Raw genomic sequence first — 16294 nt, 5'->3', positions numbered from 1 at the left:
CCCCCCCCCGCCCCCACCCCCCCATGGACATGCTGGACCCGGGTCTGGATCCCGCTGCCTCGGCTACCGCTGCTGCCGCCGCCAGGTAAGGGTGCCGGCCGGCCGTGCCCCCGCGCGCCCCGCTCCGGCCCTTCGGCCTGGCGGGCGGGCCGCCATGATCCCGAGCGACCGCCGGGCCCGGCTCAAAATGGAGGCCGCGAGGGAGGGGGATCGTGCCAGTGCCCCAGCCCCGGGTCCCAGCGGTGCCCCAGCCCCCGAAAGGGCCGGGCGGGACGGGGGCCCTGCACCTGAGCAGAGGGGCGGGGGCGCGGGCGGCCCTGACCCCCTCTACCCGCCCTGCCCGCAGCCACGACAAAGGACCCGAGGCCGAGGAGGGCGTCGAGCTGCAGGAGGGTGAGTGCTCGCGCGGCGCCGGGCTGCGGCCTGCGCCCGGGGCGGGCGCTGGGGGTGCCCAGGCCCTCGCGACCGCTGACCGTCGCCCCTACCCTCCTTTGACCGTAGGCGGGGACGGCCCTGGGGCGGAGGAGCAGACGGCGGTGGCTATCGCCAGCGTCCAGCAGGCGGCGTTCAGCGACCACAACATCCAGTACCAGTTCCGCACAGAGAATAATGGAGGGCAGGTGAGAGGGGCCGGAGCCAGGGGCCCGCGGAGGGTCGGGTTGGGAGGAGCTCGGACCTGGTCCCTGCCTGGGCCCTAGCGCTGGTCTCGCTGCTCTGCCGCCCCCTGCAGGTGACATACCGCGTAGTCCAGGTGACTGATGGTCAGCTGGATGGCCAGGGCGACGCCGCAGGCGCCGTCAGCGTCGTGTCGACGGCTGCCTTTGCTGGGGGGCAGCAGGCGGTGACCCAGGTGGGTGTGGATGGGGCGGCCCAGCGCCCCGGCCCTGCTGCTGCCTCTGTGCCCCCAGGTCCTGCAGCACCCTTCCCACTGGTAGGTCCTCAGCAATGCCTGGGGCGGGGGATGGAGAGGGGACACTGACCATTTTGGGGGCGTCCCAATGGGTGGAGCGTGTGCAACACAGATGCTGCCTTCAGGCTGTCCGGCTGTGTGGGTTAAATTCCTGGTCTGCACAGTGAAATCTTGGACAAGATCTTTGGAACATCGTTTTTTCTTCCTTTAGGCTTGGGATCATGGTAGTAGGCAAGTCTCTTTCTCAGAGGTAAAAATCAGTTGGTTCGCCAAATGATGGCTGAGTGTCTGCAAGTTCCAGGGCCATCTGAGACATAGGCAGCGTAGTAGATACAGAGGGGTCCCCCCCCCCCCCCTCCATAGAGGATGCAGTAGCCATCCAACAGGGCAGCAAGGGGATGGTTTGGGGAACAAGGTGGCTAAGGGTGGCCTCTGTGTCCTCCTACCCCCCAGGCTGTAATCCAAAATCCCTTCAGCAATGGCGGCAGCCCAGCAGCTGAGGCTGTCAGTGGGGAGGCACGATTTGCCTATTTCCCAGCGTCCAGTGTGGGAGATACCACGGCTGTGTCGGTACAGACCACAGACCAGAGCTTGCAGGCCGGAGGTAACGGGAGGAAGGGGCCGAGGTGGAAGGCAGGGGAGGCAGCAGGCCTAGCAGGGAGGGAGTCCCCAGCCATTTCTGACTCCGCCCCCAGCTTTAGCACTAACCTGGCTTTCCCTACAGGCCAGTTCTATGTCATGATGACGCCCCAGGACGTGCTTCAGACAGGAACGCAAAGGACGATTGCACCTCGGACCCATCCCTACTCCCCGTATGTGCAGGAGACCTGGGCCCAGAAGCAGGGGACACTGGGGGGGCCTGGTGTGGGGCCAAAGGAAGGAAAGGTTTTCTGGAGTAGAAGTCAGGCCGTTGAGCACCCAGTGGGCACTTGGTATATTTTTTGGTCTGTTTTCGTTTCTTTAGTAAAAAGAAAGTATCATTTCCTCTTTCTTTCTACATAGGAGTTATGTCTTGCAAAGGTCATTTTCAAGTCTGACTTTGTAATGAATGCTTGGACCAATGGGGCCTGGGGTAACACGTGCCCATTTTATCCCTCTTCTAGGAAAATTGATGGAACCAGAACACCCCGGGATGAGAGACGGAGAGCTCAGCACAATGAAGGTAACGTCAGTGTGGAGCCCCTGCGCCACCCGCAGGCCTCGGGCTCGCAGGCCCAGCCAGGCAGGCCTGTATTTGGTTACAGGTCACTGGGCATGCTCCACACACAGAGAGGTGTTGTTGAGTGCTGGAAAAGTAGGAACAGGTGGAGGAGGTTCATGGTCTGGAACTGAGAGATAGGATGAATGGACTGGAACGTGTTTTGTCATTCTGGCTAGTTTTGAATTAAGGGCCAGCATCAGAAATGGCAGGTTTCGCCCGGCTGCGGTGGCTCAGTGGTTGAGTGTGGACCTATGAACCAGGAGGTCACAGTTTGATTCCCGGTCAGGACACCTGCCTGGGCTGCTGGCTTGATCCCCAGTAGTGGGCATGTAGGAGGCGGCCAATCAATGATTCTCTCTCATCATTGATGTTTCTCTCTCACCCTCTCCCTTCCTCTCTGAAATCAATAAGAATATATTAAGTAAATAAAATAAAATGGCAGGTTTCACATTCACATATGGATTTCCTGCTCCCATGGACCTTCATTTCCATTGGCAACTGTTGTGTTTGAGTCCGTCATTTCCCTGCCTGCCTGGCTTCCAGAAGTAACCCTGGCCTGATAGGGGGCACATCTGAGGATGAAACCGCGGGACCCTGTGCCTCTGGCTAGCCACGGCTGGAGCATCCTGCCCTTACAAACACCGGATCCAGCTTGCGTTCCCAGTCGTCCTTTGCGTTCCTGTCCTTTGCGTTGCCAAGTTGGCCCTTTTTGCTGTCCCCTACTTTCCCACCCAACCCCTGCCTTCAGTCAGTAGCCTCTATGATTGATGTAACAGTGTTCAAGTCCAGGGGAATTCTTACACCCAAACAACTGTCCTTTAGCAAAGATTTCCTGGAGATAGATTCTGGGCCAGGTATGGGGCATGTTGTAGAGTGTCAGAGAAGCTTAGGAGTTCAGGCTAGTGTCTGACAGCACTGACCACCAGGGAGGTAGTCTTTGGGAGGGCCTGCCAGACAGACGGAGCACAGGAAAGGGGGTGGCAGAGAGGAGTCAAATTGCTTTGGAGGGTACTGGCTTGGTTGTTGCAGAGGTTCCATGTGGAGTGCTTGGGAGGGGAGCCGGGAGAGTCAAGGAAGGCCCTGAAAGTCGGGGTGAGACCCCACCGTCCTAAAGGTCTTCGCCTGGGGATGGGCTCTGCAGCTGTGATCTAAGCATCTCACTAAATTGAGTCATTCATTCAGCACGTACATACAACGTACCAGCCCGTTCTAGGTTTTCAGATAGTGGGCAATCGAACAGACGAGGTCTTGGCTCTCGCAGTGTTTATTCTGGTAGGAAAAACAGAAATTGCACAAAGCTACAATATGACGTCAGATAGCAGGAAGGAAGATAAAGCTGGGTAATGGTGGCAGTGTAGGCCTCTGAGGTGACATTTGAGCAGAGGCCTGAACAAACCTTAAGGAATGGGCCAGTCAAGTACTGGGGGAGGGTCCCAGGCATAGGGATGAGCAAGTGCAAACACCCAGGCCTGAGTGAGAACAGACTTGGCATATAAAGAAGAGCAGAACTCAGGAAAGGAAAGAGGAAGTTGGCAGAGTTGCAGGAAGATTGGTCAGGCCAGATCCTTGTAAGAGGCCCTCCCAGTGTCCCTGCTCTTGGATGTTTATTGTAGTTTGAGGGGCAACTAACAGAGGGGTTTATGTATGGAGGCCAGATAGTAAGGGATACCAGAGGCTAGAAAAATAGGAGGTGACTGCAGATGTCTGGCCTGAGACAGGCTGAAGAATCAGGATTTCATGAATCAGGGTTTTATGATGGGGTCAGGTTGGTTTGAAAAGGGAAGGAGTGAGCGAGTCTGAGCTTGGTTTTCGGGTGTGGCAAGTTTGAGGGGCCTCCTGTAGGCTACCCAGCAGTTCTGTATCTACTGCTTATGTCATATGACCTCACACTGGTTCTTAATCTCTGCACCTGTTTATTCTTCTCGGTAAGATGTTAACCCATCTCCTGCAGAGGCTCAGAGTGAGGATGCACAAGCTGAGACGTGGGAGTGCCCCGGCAGTGTGGTGTGCCCCCCAGTAAGACTGTAGCAAACCACTCTTGGGATACCATCTAGCTACCCTCTACCTCACTCTCTCATTCTTTGCCTGACACAGGGTTAATCCACCTGCAAAAAGTCTGGAATCTTTCTCCTACAAAAAAAGTCTTTTTCATAACCTTGCTTTTACCCTCCAGCTGGAGCCTGCCCTCTGCTAACCTGCAGAGTATGTGGGCCACCTTTTACCCGTCCTGTACCCTTGGCAGTCTGACTTTTCTCTACCAAAATGGCTCCATTTAAGGCCATCCTTGACAGCCTCATTGCCAAACCCATTGGCTTCCTTCCCTGTCTGTGCTGTACACATCTGACCCTGCCTATTCCCCGCCTTTTGGTAATGATCCTTTCTGCTCTACCTGCTCTGATTCTCCTACACTCTTTGCCTCTTTTTCACAGCCTGCTCCTTAGAGCAGGGCTTCCCAGATGCTCCGGGAAGCTTGTTGACAATCAAGGTCTCCAGGGCTGTCCTCACAGGTTCTGAATGGGTAGGACAGAGGGAGACCTGGAGTCTGTATTTTGACAAGTTCCCCAGGTGATTCTTCACATTGCGCAAGGCTGGGAAACTGCTTCGGCTCGTGGTGTTTCTTAAGGTCTGATCCCGTCTCAGGTCAGTCTCAGGAGAGTGAAATGTTAGGCTCGGGAATTGTCAATATCCCAAAGCCCCATCCCCAGTTGTAGGTGTTCAGTATTTCTCTGAGGGGTTTCCGCTGGCTTTCTCCTATGTGACTCCAAAAAGGTGAAACCTGCCCCTCTATGTCCCTCCGGGGCTTCCTTGAACTCCAGACTCATTTTGAGCTGCTTGCTCCAAGTACCATTTCTGGATGTCCTTGAGACGCCTCAGACTCAGTGTGTCCCAACAGAACCTGCTGTCTCCTCCCTAAAGGCTCCCATGCAACATTTCTTTTCCCACTGCAGCAAAGGGCACCCGTCACAGTATCCAGGCCAGAACGGAAAGCCAGGCCACCTTCAACTCTGCCCTCTTCGCTCGTCCCCCAAACCTGAGATTCTGTGCTGAAGTGGACTTAGATCAGCTTCCCTTTCTCCTTTTTACATCTGTCCCACCAGTTCTTGGTACGGTGGGACCCGTCTCCAGCCTCCTCATGAGCTGGGGCGTGTGTCCTGCCTGAAGGGCGGCCTTTGCAGCGGCCACTGCTGTCGTGTCAGAGTTAGGGTCCCCTGTTGCAAGAACCTCTTCAGTAGCCAGAAATCCAGATCTTTATGTGAAATCTGATTTTTTAAGATGGACCTGCTTTTTTTATTTCTTTAGTTTCCACGCTTAATGCTACTAATTCATTCCTTCTACTTACTGAGGGTTTAATTTGCTAGGGTTTTTTTTCTTCTAGTTTTTAAAGATCATTTTAAACTTTTTTCCTAATACAAACCTTCCTAGTTACAAATTTCATTCTAACACTTGCTTTAGCTACATCCCATTTGTATATGTTGTGTTTTCATTATCTTTCAGTTAAAAATATTTTCTGGTTTTCCTTGTGATTTCTTCTTTGACTCATGGTTTATTTAGAAGTGTGTTGCTTAATTTCCTGATGTGTGGGTTTTCTAGATGTTTTTGCTATTGATTTTTAATTTAGTTTTATTATACTCTGTAACTTTAGTTCTTTGAAATGTATTAAGATTAGCTATGTGGCCCCGAAGATGGTCTGTCTTGGTGACAGTTTCTGTGAATTTGCTGCTGTGCGGAGTGTTCCCTCAGTGTCAGCTAGGCCAAGCTGGCTGGCAGTGTTCAGGTTTCCTATCCTGATTTTTTTGTCTGCTTGTTCTATTGATTACTGAGAGGAGAGTGTTGATGTCTCCAAGTATATTTGTGAGTTTGTTCACGTCTCCCTTTTGTCCTGGCAGATTTTACTTGTAAATTGTGTTTTCAGTGTTTGGGTATAACTGAAGCTCTTCCGTGGAGTACATGTGGTCTTGGTCTTATCTGGTCTTCCTCCATTTCCGATGTACCAAATGGTCTTCCCAAGCCACAGGTCTGACCACATCACCACCTGCTTCATGAAGGGCCCCGACTCAAGGGCCTGGACTCCTAGAGTAAGAGATAAGGTCCAGACTCCTTAGCAGGCATTCAGGGTCTTCACAACCTATTTTTACAACCTTTTCCTGTCACCCTGTTCCATGCGCCCAAGTATTTCCATGTCACCATTTCTGGGATCTTGACACCTGTCTGCCTGATGCCTTCTCCCCTCAGAAACTAGCCCAAATAGTTCCTCTCTAAGACTTCGAGGCTACACCCTACTGCATTCTCACGCAGAAACCATTGCTCTACCTTGGAGTTTCCCAAGCACTTGGCACAATCTCCGTTCGTAACACATATCCTTGAGTGTGTGTACCACTGTCACCTGTTCACATGCACTTCACAGCGGTGCTAGCAGGACAGACTGAGTTTACTGTGGATTCCAGCCTCTCAGAGTACCACTGCAGGCAGCACTTTTTTTTATTTTAATCCTCCCCTGAGGACATGCTTAGAGAGAGAAGAAGGAGAGAGAGAAAAACAAACAAACACATCAATTCAGCTGCCTCCCTCCCTCACTCTGACCGGGGATCAAACTGCATCTCAGTTATGTGCCCTGACTGGGCATCAAACCAGCAACCTTTGGTGCACAAGACAATGCTCAACTAACAGCCACTCCTGCTGGGTGGCAATACGTTTTTAAGAAGTAAATGCAAACTAGAGATGTGCCACACCCCCTGGCTCTGCCCCCTGGTGGCTTGAAATGAGAAGTACATGGGAGTTACTGCTATAGCCGAGTGCCCAGGCTGGTGAGTGGGACTGCATGAGGGCAGGGAAAGAAACCAAGCAGCCACTGCTGTGAGTTCCTCAGCTGAAACCTCGGGAATGCAGCAGGCACGCAGCTGAGGGATGTGGGCGCCTGGGCTGCACTCTTGGCTCTGCTGCAGATTTTGGCCACTGAGTTCCAGAGACTGTAAGACAGACAAGGCTGTCCTCGAAGGGAAGGTTCTTCTCACACCACAGCCATGGGGCCCAGGGCCGGAGTCAGACGAACCTCTGTACTGGGCACATTCTGGTTATGATATTAGGGAGGTTTCTGAGGAAAGAGGAGAGCGAGGGAGGAGGAGGGGCCAGAGAGGAGGAGAGTCCTCCACAGAGGAAGGTGTTGTCACCCAGGCCAAAGTGGAAGAGCGCTGAGCGGTAGGAAGGACTGGTCAGCAATGAGTGGGTAAAACCAAGTGCCAGGAGAAGATTTGTCTGTTAGTGGCCAGGTGTGTTCTTTGAGGGAACACCAGGGTCAGGGGCAGTGCCAGCCTCAGAGGAGGTACTGGCCAACCCCTCCTTTCTCACCCTCCCTCGGCCCCCTCCACAATCTCCCATCAACACTGCCCAACCCTGAGCAAGTATCTTCTCACCCTCCTTTCCAAATCCTATTTATTAGCCCAGTTCCCTCTCTACAAACTGCCTGCATTTGTCACGGGAACGGAGAGTTGGGGATAGCGGGGCTTCTTTGTCCCCACAATGCCTACTACTTGGAAGGTAAAGAAGGGCTAAGATTGCTTCCATGGGCCCCAAACCAGGAGTGTCGGGCTCCAATGAGGCAGACCCCAGGCGGCTGTCGTAAGTCAGGATGTGCAGGCCAGGTGAGAAGCCAGAGAGGAGACATGCCCTGCCCAAAGGGGGCAGCTATGCCCAACTCAGCTGGCAGTGTGGGAGTGTGGCATTTTATAAAACAAAACCACAAATCGGCACTTTTCAAGTGAAAGCTTCCATTAATTTGCCATCCCTGGTCTTCAAGATGGGGTTCATGTTGTTCCTGGGTTACCCAGTGCCCTGATAGGCCAGGCCCCCGAGAGCCACAAGTACCAGTCAGGAGATGCAGGACATGCTGTCAGGGCCTGGAGGAGGGTTTTAAACGGAGGAGCTATGGCCAGACTGTGACTTACAGGTGAAGAAAAAGACTCATGAGACGCAGCACTGTGGGGACCAGTGGGGGCTCTTGGTTCCCATGTAAAGGGACTCTGGCCCATTCTTGCCTCTCAAGAGTACATGCCCACTGTAGCCACAACTCTTTTTTTCCAAAGATGTTAACTATTATGTGTAATTTCCTCATTTTAAAATGTTGACTCAAATTTTAAAAGTAGGCAAACAAAATGAACCCACTGTCCCCCATGGTTTGTTCTGCTTTAAAAGGTATATATGGTACTTGGGAGCTAGACTTGCTTTGTTTCTCTTGAGAAGCAATGTGAAGCAGGCGGGGAAGCTGGCCGCCTGCCTTCCGATCTTGACGAGATTTGCTAGCACTGTGACCCTGCCCAGGGCCCGTGCCCTCCCTCAGCAGCCTGGGGTCTGCCGGCACCTGCCTCGGGAGGCAAGTCACCTAGGCGCACAGAAAGTGCTGTAAACCGAGCTGTTGATACTGCTATTGTGCCTACAGTGGAGCGGAGGCGGAGGGACAAGATCAACAACTGGATTGTCCAACTTTCAAAAATCATTCCAGATTGTAACACAGACAACAGCAAGACAGGAGCGGTGAGTGCCCCTGGCGCCACCCGGAAAGTCTGCCTGGACCACTGGGGTGAGCCAGTAGGCAGAGGCCGTGGGCAGTGCTCACTCTGATGCTCTTGCCCGCCCCCCAGAGTAAAGGAGGGATCCTGTCAAAGGCCTGCGACTACATCCGGGAGCTGCGCCAGACCAACCAGCGCATGCAGGAGACCTTCAAGGAGGCCGAACGGCTGCAGATGGACAATGAGCTCCTGAGGCAACAGGTGAGTGCCAGGGCTGGGAGTTGGGTGGAGGACCCAGGACCCCACGGTGCAGGGAACTATCCCTGGCCCCTTGTGCCCTCTCATGTCTGCCAGATTGAGGAGCTGAAGAATGAGAATGCCGTGCTTCGCGCCCAGCTGCAGCAGCACAACCTGGAGATGGTGGGCGAGAGCAACCGGCAGTGACGCCCTTCCCGTCCGTCCGCGGCAGGCCCTCCTCTGGGCCTCTGCTGCCCCCTTCCCAGCCCTTAGCACAGAGAGGGACAGATGCCCCTCCCCCAGCTGCGTTTTTTTATAGTAGATTTTTAACAAAAAAAAAATGGGGAGAAGTAATGCATTTCTTTGGATAAACACCCACTGCTCTCCTGGATGTGGAAATGATCTCCCTCCCCCATCTGTCTGCCCCTTCTGGCCCCCACTAAGCCCCAGCACTTCTAGTGGTCTCGTCTGGAGGCAAAAGGGAGGAGGACAGAGGCCCTGCCATATCCCGCTGCCTCTTCTGGCCTCTAGAGGTACTGACATGGTGCTTACGGGCAGGAGGGGAGCCTTTGGGGCCATCCCTGGGACCTGGACCTAAGAAGGGAGGCCATGTCCCACCCCACCTCTTGTTTCTGGATTCCTGCTCCCCTTTGGGTGTGTGTGTGTGTGTGTGTGTGTGTGTGTGTGTGTTTTCATTTTCTTTATGGAAAAATGGACAAAAAATAGAGAGAGAGAGGTATTTAACTGCAATAAACTGGCCCCATGTGGCCCCGCCTTGTCTGTTTGCGTATTTGTCTTTCTCAGGTATGGGCAGGGGTCATGGGGTCTGTGCAGAGCTCTACCAGGGCAGGGCCTCAGCTGCTGTTGGTGGCTCTGTGCCAGTTCCTGCCGTTCTGTACTGCACGGTACCCCTGGCTGGCTGGAGGAATTAAGGAGTGAATATCCTCTTTGAGGCCCCAGGTGTGTATACGTGTGCGGGGGCCGGGGAGAGGTTGGGTCAAGGACCTATGTCTGGAGGAGAGGCTGGGGTCTCCTGTGTCATCAGTTCTGGCTCCTGGCTCTGCCCTTCTGGGCTGAAGCCCTTCCCTCTGCACCAGCCAATGGTGGGGCCTGGCCTTGAGCCCCCCACCCCCAAGGAAGGCAGAAGGCCAGGAAGCCAGGCTTGGCCCGTCAGCCTGTCGCCTTGCACTGTGGCTCTGGCGCCTGTGCTGTGACCCCTGCCCCTGGCTGATGATGAAACCTGGCCTGAGCGGAGATGTAGTGACACCAGGCAGTGTTGGGGGATGCTTCTGGATCTCCCTGTGGTCGAACGTGCAGCCCCCATGCAACTCCATCCACTCCCAGGATATAGGCCTGCCAGGCGCCACCATGCTGAGTTCACCATGCATGCACCCCAAATGTCCCCAACTGGTGTCTTCCCGCTGAGAGCCCTGTCTCCTTTTCCTGGCCATTACTCGGTTTGAGACCCTCTTTGAGTGAGGGTGTGTGCAGCAGGAAGAGCCTAACATGGTGTGAATGGGGAGGCAGATGGCAAGGGGCAGCCTTGATTTCCCAGGGGCCCCCATTCTTACTGTTTTGAATGAGCTCGGCTGTAGTTCAGGGCAGGGGAGAAGTTTTCATTCCTTGGCAGCAGCATCTCCAGGCTCCAGTAAGGTTGACACTGGATGATCTATGAGTCAGAGCCCAAATGGCCAAAGTCCCATCTCTGGAATTAAGTTTGTGGGTCCTCTGGGCGCTGTGTACCCACCACCTGTGGCCAGAACAGTCAGGAGCCTTGGCTCTCCCCGCCCAGTGGTGCTCTAAGGCAGTGGTCGCCAACCGGACCACTGGTGGGATGTGAGGTCCGAAAGGTTGGCGACCGCTGTTCTAAGGGACCAGCTCTCCCCCCAAAAGAACCCTGGTTTGTAGTGTTGGCTGATGTGGTGGACATACCCCATTGCTGGTGTCCAGATACCAACATGATGCCACCGAATGTGGAGGTGGGATGAGATGTGCACAGTGGCTCTGTGGAGCCAGTATGAGCCGGGTCTAGCCCAGCCCACTGACCTGTGTTTGGAGGAGGCAGGAAAGCCTGGTGATAAGAGCACAGGCCTCAGAGTCAGGCTGCCTAGTCTGGAGTGCCAGCTCTGCCTCTGATCTTGACAGAGCCCCATCTTGGCCTTCAGTTCCTCTCCTGTCAAGGGAGGAAAGCAAGCCGGGTAGGCATGGTGGGCTCCTAAGAGGGAGCAGCGCCTGGGAAGCCAGGTCCTTGGAAATGGGCTGAGTAGGCAGCGAGGGCCCTGAATACAGTGCAGAGCCCAGAATGGGGCAGCAGGCACTGCTTTGAGGACAGGCGGGCCTGGCTAGGTTAACACACAAGTGAGCCAGTACACCTGCTGGGGCATGAGGTGCAGCCACTGCTGTTGCTGCTCTTCCATGGTCCCATGTTCACAGGAACATTTTCCAGATACCAGGCCACTTCTTAAGGTTCGGACACTTGTAAAAGTATGCTCGTGCAGGCTCAAACTCCTGCATCTGGCTGTTGCAGTGTTCTCTACAGAACAGAACCCGAAGCTGGGGGAATGGTATGTGGCACCCCAGAGGACCCTGGTAAGTGACAGCCACCCCCCCCCATGTGAATGAGGAGGTCAGGGAAGGGGGGCGGGGGGTGGGGACGAGGACACCTTGCTCCTGCTCATTGACCTGTTCAACTTCTGTGGCAAAAGGGGGAATTTTTTCTGAGATCAACAAGGTGATGTCATGTTAGGGAAAGTGTTTCCCAGGTGGCTGGCTAGAGGCCTGTGTCTGTGGCCCCATCTGCCCCACCCCCTGTACACACCTCTGCTGGCTGAGGTTGACACAACCCTGTTCCCTGTCACTCTGTTCCCGCTTATCTCCCGCCTTTTCGGCGCCACTACCTTCTTGGAAATGAGTGAGGACAAAGGGGAGGGGGCTTAGCACCCCCGCCTCTGGCCCCATAAAAGCGACTGTAACTGTGCCCAGACACCAGAGCTGTCCTAGACCTAACAGCAGGACACCAGCCAGACGGCACAATGGCACTGAATGTGCGGATCCAGGCTGCCTGTCTCCTGCTCCTCCTCCTGGCCAGCCTGGCCAGTGCCTCAGCTCTGCACCAGGTGAGAGCCCACAGGGCCTGGGCCCAGCAGGCAGCCACATGGGAGAGCCAGGCCCTCGGAGGGGACTGCTGAGGGCAGATGGAGACCGCAGGACTGGGCAGATGGCAAGGCAGGCAAAGGGGGGTGGGGGTGGGGCAGCTGCCTAAAGTACAGAGACGGGGTCCGAGTGGCAGGGACTGGGGGGTCCCAAACTAATCCCACATTTACTGAGTGCCTACTCTGTGTAAAGTCTTATTCTTAAGGGATCAGGCAGTGAACAAGGTAGATGAGAGAAGATTTTTGTTCTTATGGTGCTTACAATCTGGTCAGGGAATTAATCAAAAAACAAAAGATCATGGTGTTTAGTAAATCCTACTCACATTTAACAAAAAGAATTGCAGAGTGACCATGGTGGTGGGGGGCAGGGCGGGGGAGGGATAGGGGAGATCAAGAGCTGGCAGTCATGCAGGAGTGTTTTGTGAGAAAATGGTATTTGACCTGCGTCTTGGAGGGTGAGACGGGACGGCAAGCTAAGACCCGAGGTGGGGCAAGCGTGGTGTACTTGGTAATCGGAGGCTGTAGGAAGTGGGTGGTGGTGCTTGGAGCTGAGACTGAGGGGTGGACATGCTGAGGCTTATGGGCAATCATGCAAACCCTGATGTTCCTCCAAGTGCAGGGTAAAGCCACAACACGACTGATATGTGAGGGACAGATTATAGGGGCAAGATGGAGGCGATGCCATCCTCAGCATTCCCTTCTGCTTTCACAGACAACACAGCTTGCAGACCTCCAGACCCAGGATACAGCTGGAGCCACAGCTGGCTTGAAGGTGAGAACACCTTGACCTCCTTTCAGAGCCTCACCGCCTTCCCTGAGCCCACGCCTGCTCACTCTTCCTTCCTTCCTACAGCCTGGGCTGCAGAGGCTGAGGAGGCGAGACACTCACTTCCCCATCTGCATCTTCTGTTGTGGCTGCTGTTATCCATCAAAGTGTGGGATCTGCTGCAAGACGTAGAGTCTCCCTGCCCTCCCCTCCCTCCTTTATTTATTCCTGCTGCCCTCTAACACTTAGTAAATGGTCTCGGAATAAAATGACTGTTCTAGCTTTTATTTTCCAAACCAGAGTGTTGTCCTTTCTCCCTGCCAAAGGCCTGTGCCAGAGGCCTGCCTGGCTGCTGTCTTGTAAGGGCATACTCAGTGGGATGTGCGGGTTGTTGTGTGTTGAGGTTGCAAGGAAGCTTGGTGAAAGACATTTGTTTTCTGTTCTTCCCCTTCTTGAAGCCCCACTTCATAAGACCTAAAATTTTTGTTGCCACAGCAGGGAATAAAAACTAAACAAAGTTTCTTCTTTAAGTCTTGAAATGGGTGACAAACTCAAATACCTAGCCAGGATTCTCAAAGTCAAGTTTGGGGCTCCATCCAAGGACCCACAGGCAGACATTAAGATGTTACTAGTTTCCTTCACTCTCATTCTCACATGAGTGTGCAATGGGGTTTTCCAGAAGCTCTGTGACATGATGACATCATCACTCTGATGGCTAATGGATTGTAGCTGTGCTTTAAAAATTTCCCAGTTTCAATTTTTAATATGTTAAGCAACTATACATATAACCCACTTAAATGAAAGTTTTTGGAGTCCTCAATAATTTTGCAGAAAGGGTTCCTGAGACCAAAATGTTTGAGAACCACTGGCCTTGCAGACAGATGTAGTAAATGAGGGAGGTGTGGATTTGTTTCACAGGAGCATATCTTACCTAATAAAAGAGAAACATGCAAATTAACCATCACTCAGCTATGCCTACAGCCAATCAGAGTGAGTATGCAAATTAACCCAACAAAGATAGAGATTAATTTGCATATGCAGGCAATGTAGTGGTGTGAAGTCTGCTATGAGGGGAAGGGGGGCGGCTGAGGGAGCTACTAGAGTGGTTGGTGCTCTGGACAGAAGCGAGGACTTGCTGGCTCCGGGCGGCTGGGAGTGAAGCCAGGGGAAGGAAGACCTATTCTTGCACGAATATTGTGCAACGGGCCTCTAGTTAGGTTATAATCTCTCAATAAGGACACACTTTGTACATGACACACAGAAGAGAACACCGTTCACATTCTTTTTAAAAACCATATCCCTCTCAATTTATCCGATTTTCCCACTTTTGATAGAAACAAAGATGCATTTCACTATCTTCTTAGCCTATAAAGACATCAGCAGTGGTGTGATGATAAAGGGGCTTGGCCATTTGGCTTCAGTGTTGTGTATGGACAGGAAGTGGGGAGGCCTAGATCCCATCTGAAGTGGCTCCCGGTGGTGGCTGCAATGCTCAAAGGCAGGCCAAACATGGCTAGAGCTTCTTTCCAAGAGAAGGTGGCAGTCCTTTCTGATTTTTAAAATTTTGGCAACTGATTAAAGGAATTTGATTTTTTAAAATCAACACTCTGGGAGCTAAACTAAACCCAATTGGGAGCTGGATCAGTCTGGTGACCCACAAACTTCTGCTTTCTGCCTTCAAAGCCCTGTGAGGCTCCTCTCTGAGAGGATTTCCTGAACCAAGACTAAGGGGCGGGAGAGGAAGGCAAGCCTGCCCTCCTATTTGCTGCAAGATGGAGCAGGCATCTTCTCTCCTCCACCATTCCCCCCTCCCCCCAACCCCACCTCCTCACGTGTGAAAGGACAGAAGTGTCCCTACAGTGCTCAGCTGATTGGGCTGCTGAGCGGCTCCGCAAGGAATGAGTGAAATGGTTTTGGAAACTGTCAAATGCCTCATCAGTATAAAGGATCAGTACAGAGGGGAAGGAAGGGGACTCAGACCCCCTCAATACATGCCTGGGAGGTGGGAAACCTGAAATGACTAAATACATTTATGACACTGAGTACTCTGCTCATCTTAGCAAGTTCTCCGGGTGGTCCTAGAGAGAGGCAGAGGTGCTCCCGTTTCAGCGGGCACCAGAATCTGCTAGGGCGCAGACTGCCAGGGTTGCTGACTCCGCAGGGCTGGGATGAGGCCATGGAACTTGCATTTCTAATAAGCTTCCAGGCCATACTGATGCTACTGGCCATAAGGGGCAGGGGGGCACACTCGGAAGACTCCTGGTACGAAGCTGACAACTCTGGCTGAGGGCAGCAAGTGCCTCTTGGCTGGACCAAGAACCAGCTTTCACGCAAGAGAGCTTTAAACAAGTGGGCCTGAGGGCTTGATCTGCCCTGAGTTGCGTTTTGCTTGCACTGCACAGTATTTTTAGATACAGTTGGGCTAATACCTAAAAAGCAAGGTATGGCACATAAAAATCTGAACTCCTGACATTATGGGCTAAACTGTGTCCCTCTCCTTCAAGTATATACGTTGAAGTTTTAAATCCCAGTACCTCAGATTGTGACCTTATTTGGAGAGAGGGTCTGTAGAGGTTATTAAGTTAAAATGAGGTCATTAGGGTAGGTTCCAACCCAGGAGGACAGGTGTCCTATAAAAGGGGTATTTGGTCACGGAGGCCCTCGCCCAGGGAGAACGCCTGGCGAACATGGAGGTGGCCATCTGCGAGCCCAGGGGCAGGCCTGATGGGAAGGAACAGCTCCTGTCCCCTATCCCTCAGAAGGTACGATGCCAAAATGCTGACTTCCCACTTCCAGCCTCCTGCAGTGAGATAATCAACTTTCTAAGCTGTTTGTTTTGTGGCACTTAGTCACAGTGTCCCTAGCAAACCATCACCCGCCTTGAGGGGAAGGACCTGTGGTCTGGCAGAGCTGGGGGCTGGATGTGAGTGGCGCCGCTCCCCGTTAGGCAGGCCTATGCTCTCTGGTCCCCCCGTCCTGTGTTCTGGACACCGGAGTTTTCAGATTTCCGTGACAGTTGCCAGTGCTGTCTATGGGACTCACTTGCCTGTGCATCCTTCTCTCAGGGACAGCCTTCAGTTCACACCCAGAAGGATGTAGCCCGAAACAGCGCAGGCCCATGAACCAAGGGGGTTGGCGCTGACACTGAAGGCTGTAACATGAGTATCCCAGGTCACGGTGTCCTCCCCCAAAGCCCAGGCACCAGGCCCCTCTCTTCTCCAGGACCCAGGCGGTCAAGGTCAAGCCCCACCCCGCTCTCAATGGGCCTTTGTCCCTGACTGGGAAAGGCACGGGCAGAGTCTGACATCATCAAGCCTGATGTGGGGATGGGACTCTCCTTCCCCCTCCATCCAGCCTTCTCTAACCCCTCAATTCCCTGTCTGAGGGATTCCCCGCCCCTCGGCCCCCATCCACCCAGTTTCTCCCTTGGGAGGAAGGACACTCCCGCCCTCCCTCCTTCCCCACAGAAGATGCCCCAGAGTGACTGAGCAGCTCACAGTCAAAACACTACTGCCCTCAATCAAA

At 53.5% G+C, this 16294-nt stretch overlaps 2 protein-coding genes across 7 annotated transcripts; both read left to right on the top strand.

The window, feature by feature from the left end:
- The first annotated feature begins 17 nt into the window (after positions 1–17).
- On the top strand, positions 18–9631 carry USF2 (upstream transcription factor 2, c-fos interacting). Of its 3 annotated transcripts, none has more exons than XM_054711265.1 (10): positions 18–85; positions 347–393; positions 502–620; positions 731–850; positions 1364–1514; positions 1635–1722; positions 2014–2072; positions 8545–8639; positions 8747–8875; positions 8969–9631. In XM_054711265.1, exons 1-10 carry the CDS (start codon positions 24–26, stop codon positions 9056–9058), a joined length of 960 nt encoding a protein of 319 aa, XP_054567240.1. In that variant the 5' UTR covers positions 18–23; the 3' UTR covers positions 9059–9631. The 3 variants fall into 3 exon arrangements, with proteins under 3 accessions (XP_054567240.1, XP_054567239.1, XP_054567241.1); XM_054711264.1 differs by having other exon boundaries at positions 731–931; XM_054711266.1 differs by lacking the exon at positions 731–850.
- A 68-nt stretch (positions 9632–9699) lies between these two features.
- HAMP (hepcidin antimicrobial peptide) lies at positions 9700–13045 on the top strand. 4 transcript variants are annotated; one of them, XM_054711295.1, is made up of 5 exons: positions 9700–9811; positions 11391–11440; positions 11834–11967; positions 12716–12775; positions 12857–13045. In XM_054711295.1, exons 2-5 carry the CDS (start codon positions 11413–11415, stop codon positions 12959–12961), a joined length of 327 nt encoding a protein of 108 aa, XP_054567270.1. In that variant the 5' UTR covers positions 9700–9811; positions 11391–11412; the 3' UTR covers positions 12962–13045. The 4 variants fall into 4 exon arrangements, with proteins under 4 accessions (XP_054567270.1, XP_054567269.1, XP_054567267.1 ...); XM_054711294.1 differs by having other exon boundaries at positions 11379–11440; XM_054711292.1 differs by having other exon boundaries at positions 11285–11440.
- Positions 13046–16294: the final 3249 nt, after the last annotated feature.

The sequence above is a fragment of the Eptesicus fuscus genome, chromosome 21 (assembly GCF_027574615.1).
Source record: "Eptesicus fuscus isolate TK198812 chromosome 21, DD_ASM_mEF_20220401, whole genome shotgun sequence".
In the NCBI taxonomy this organism is placed as follows: domain Eukaryota; kingdom Metazoa; phylum Chordata; class Mammalia; order Chiroptera; family Vespertilionidae; genus Eptesicus; species Eptesicus fuscus.
This window is presented reverse-complemented; position numbering and strand designations above follow the sequence as displayed.

Excerpts from the sequence above, each read along its gene's own strand:
- USF2 (XM_054711264.1), top strand. The coding sequence starts at position 24 with ATGGACATGCTGGACCCGGGTCTGGATCCCGCTGCCTCGGCTACCGCT. Across the intron at positions 621-730 it reads CAGAGAATAATGGAGGGCAG|GTGACATACCGCGTAGTCCA; the intron begins GTGAGAGGGGCC and ends CGCCCCCTGCAG. Across the intron at positions 8,640-8,746 it reads ACAACAGCAAGACAGGAGCG|AGTAAAGGAGGGATCCTGTC; the intron begins GTGAGTGCCCCT and ends CCCGCCCCCCAG.
- HAMP (XM_054711292.1), top strand. The coding sequence starts at position 11,338 with ATGCTCGTGCAGGCTCAAACTCCTGCATCTGGCTGTTGCAGTGTTCTC. Across the intron at positions 11,968-12,715 it reads GTGCCTCAGCTCTGCACCAG|ACAACACAGCTTGCAGACCT; the intron begins GTGAGAGCCCAC and ends CTGCTTTCACAG. Across the intron at positions 12,776-12,856 it reads GAGCCACAGCTGGCTTGAAG|CCTGGGCTGCAGAGGCTGAG; the intron begins GTGAGAACACCT and ends TCCTTCCTACAG.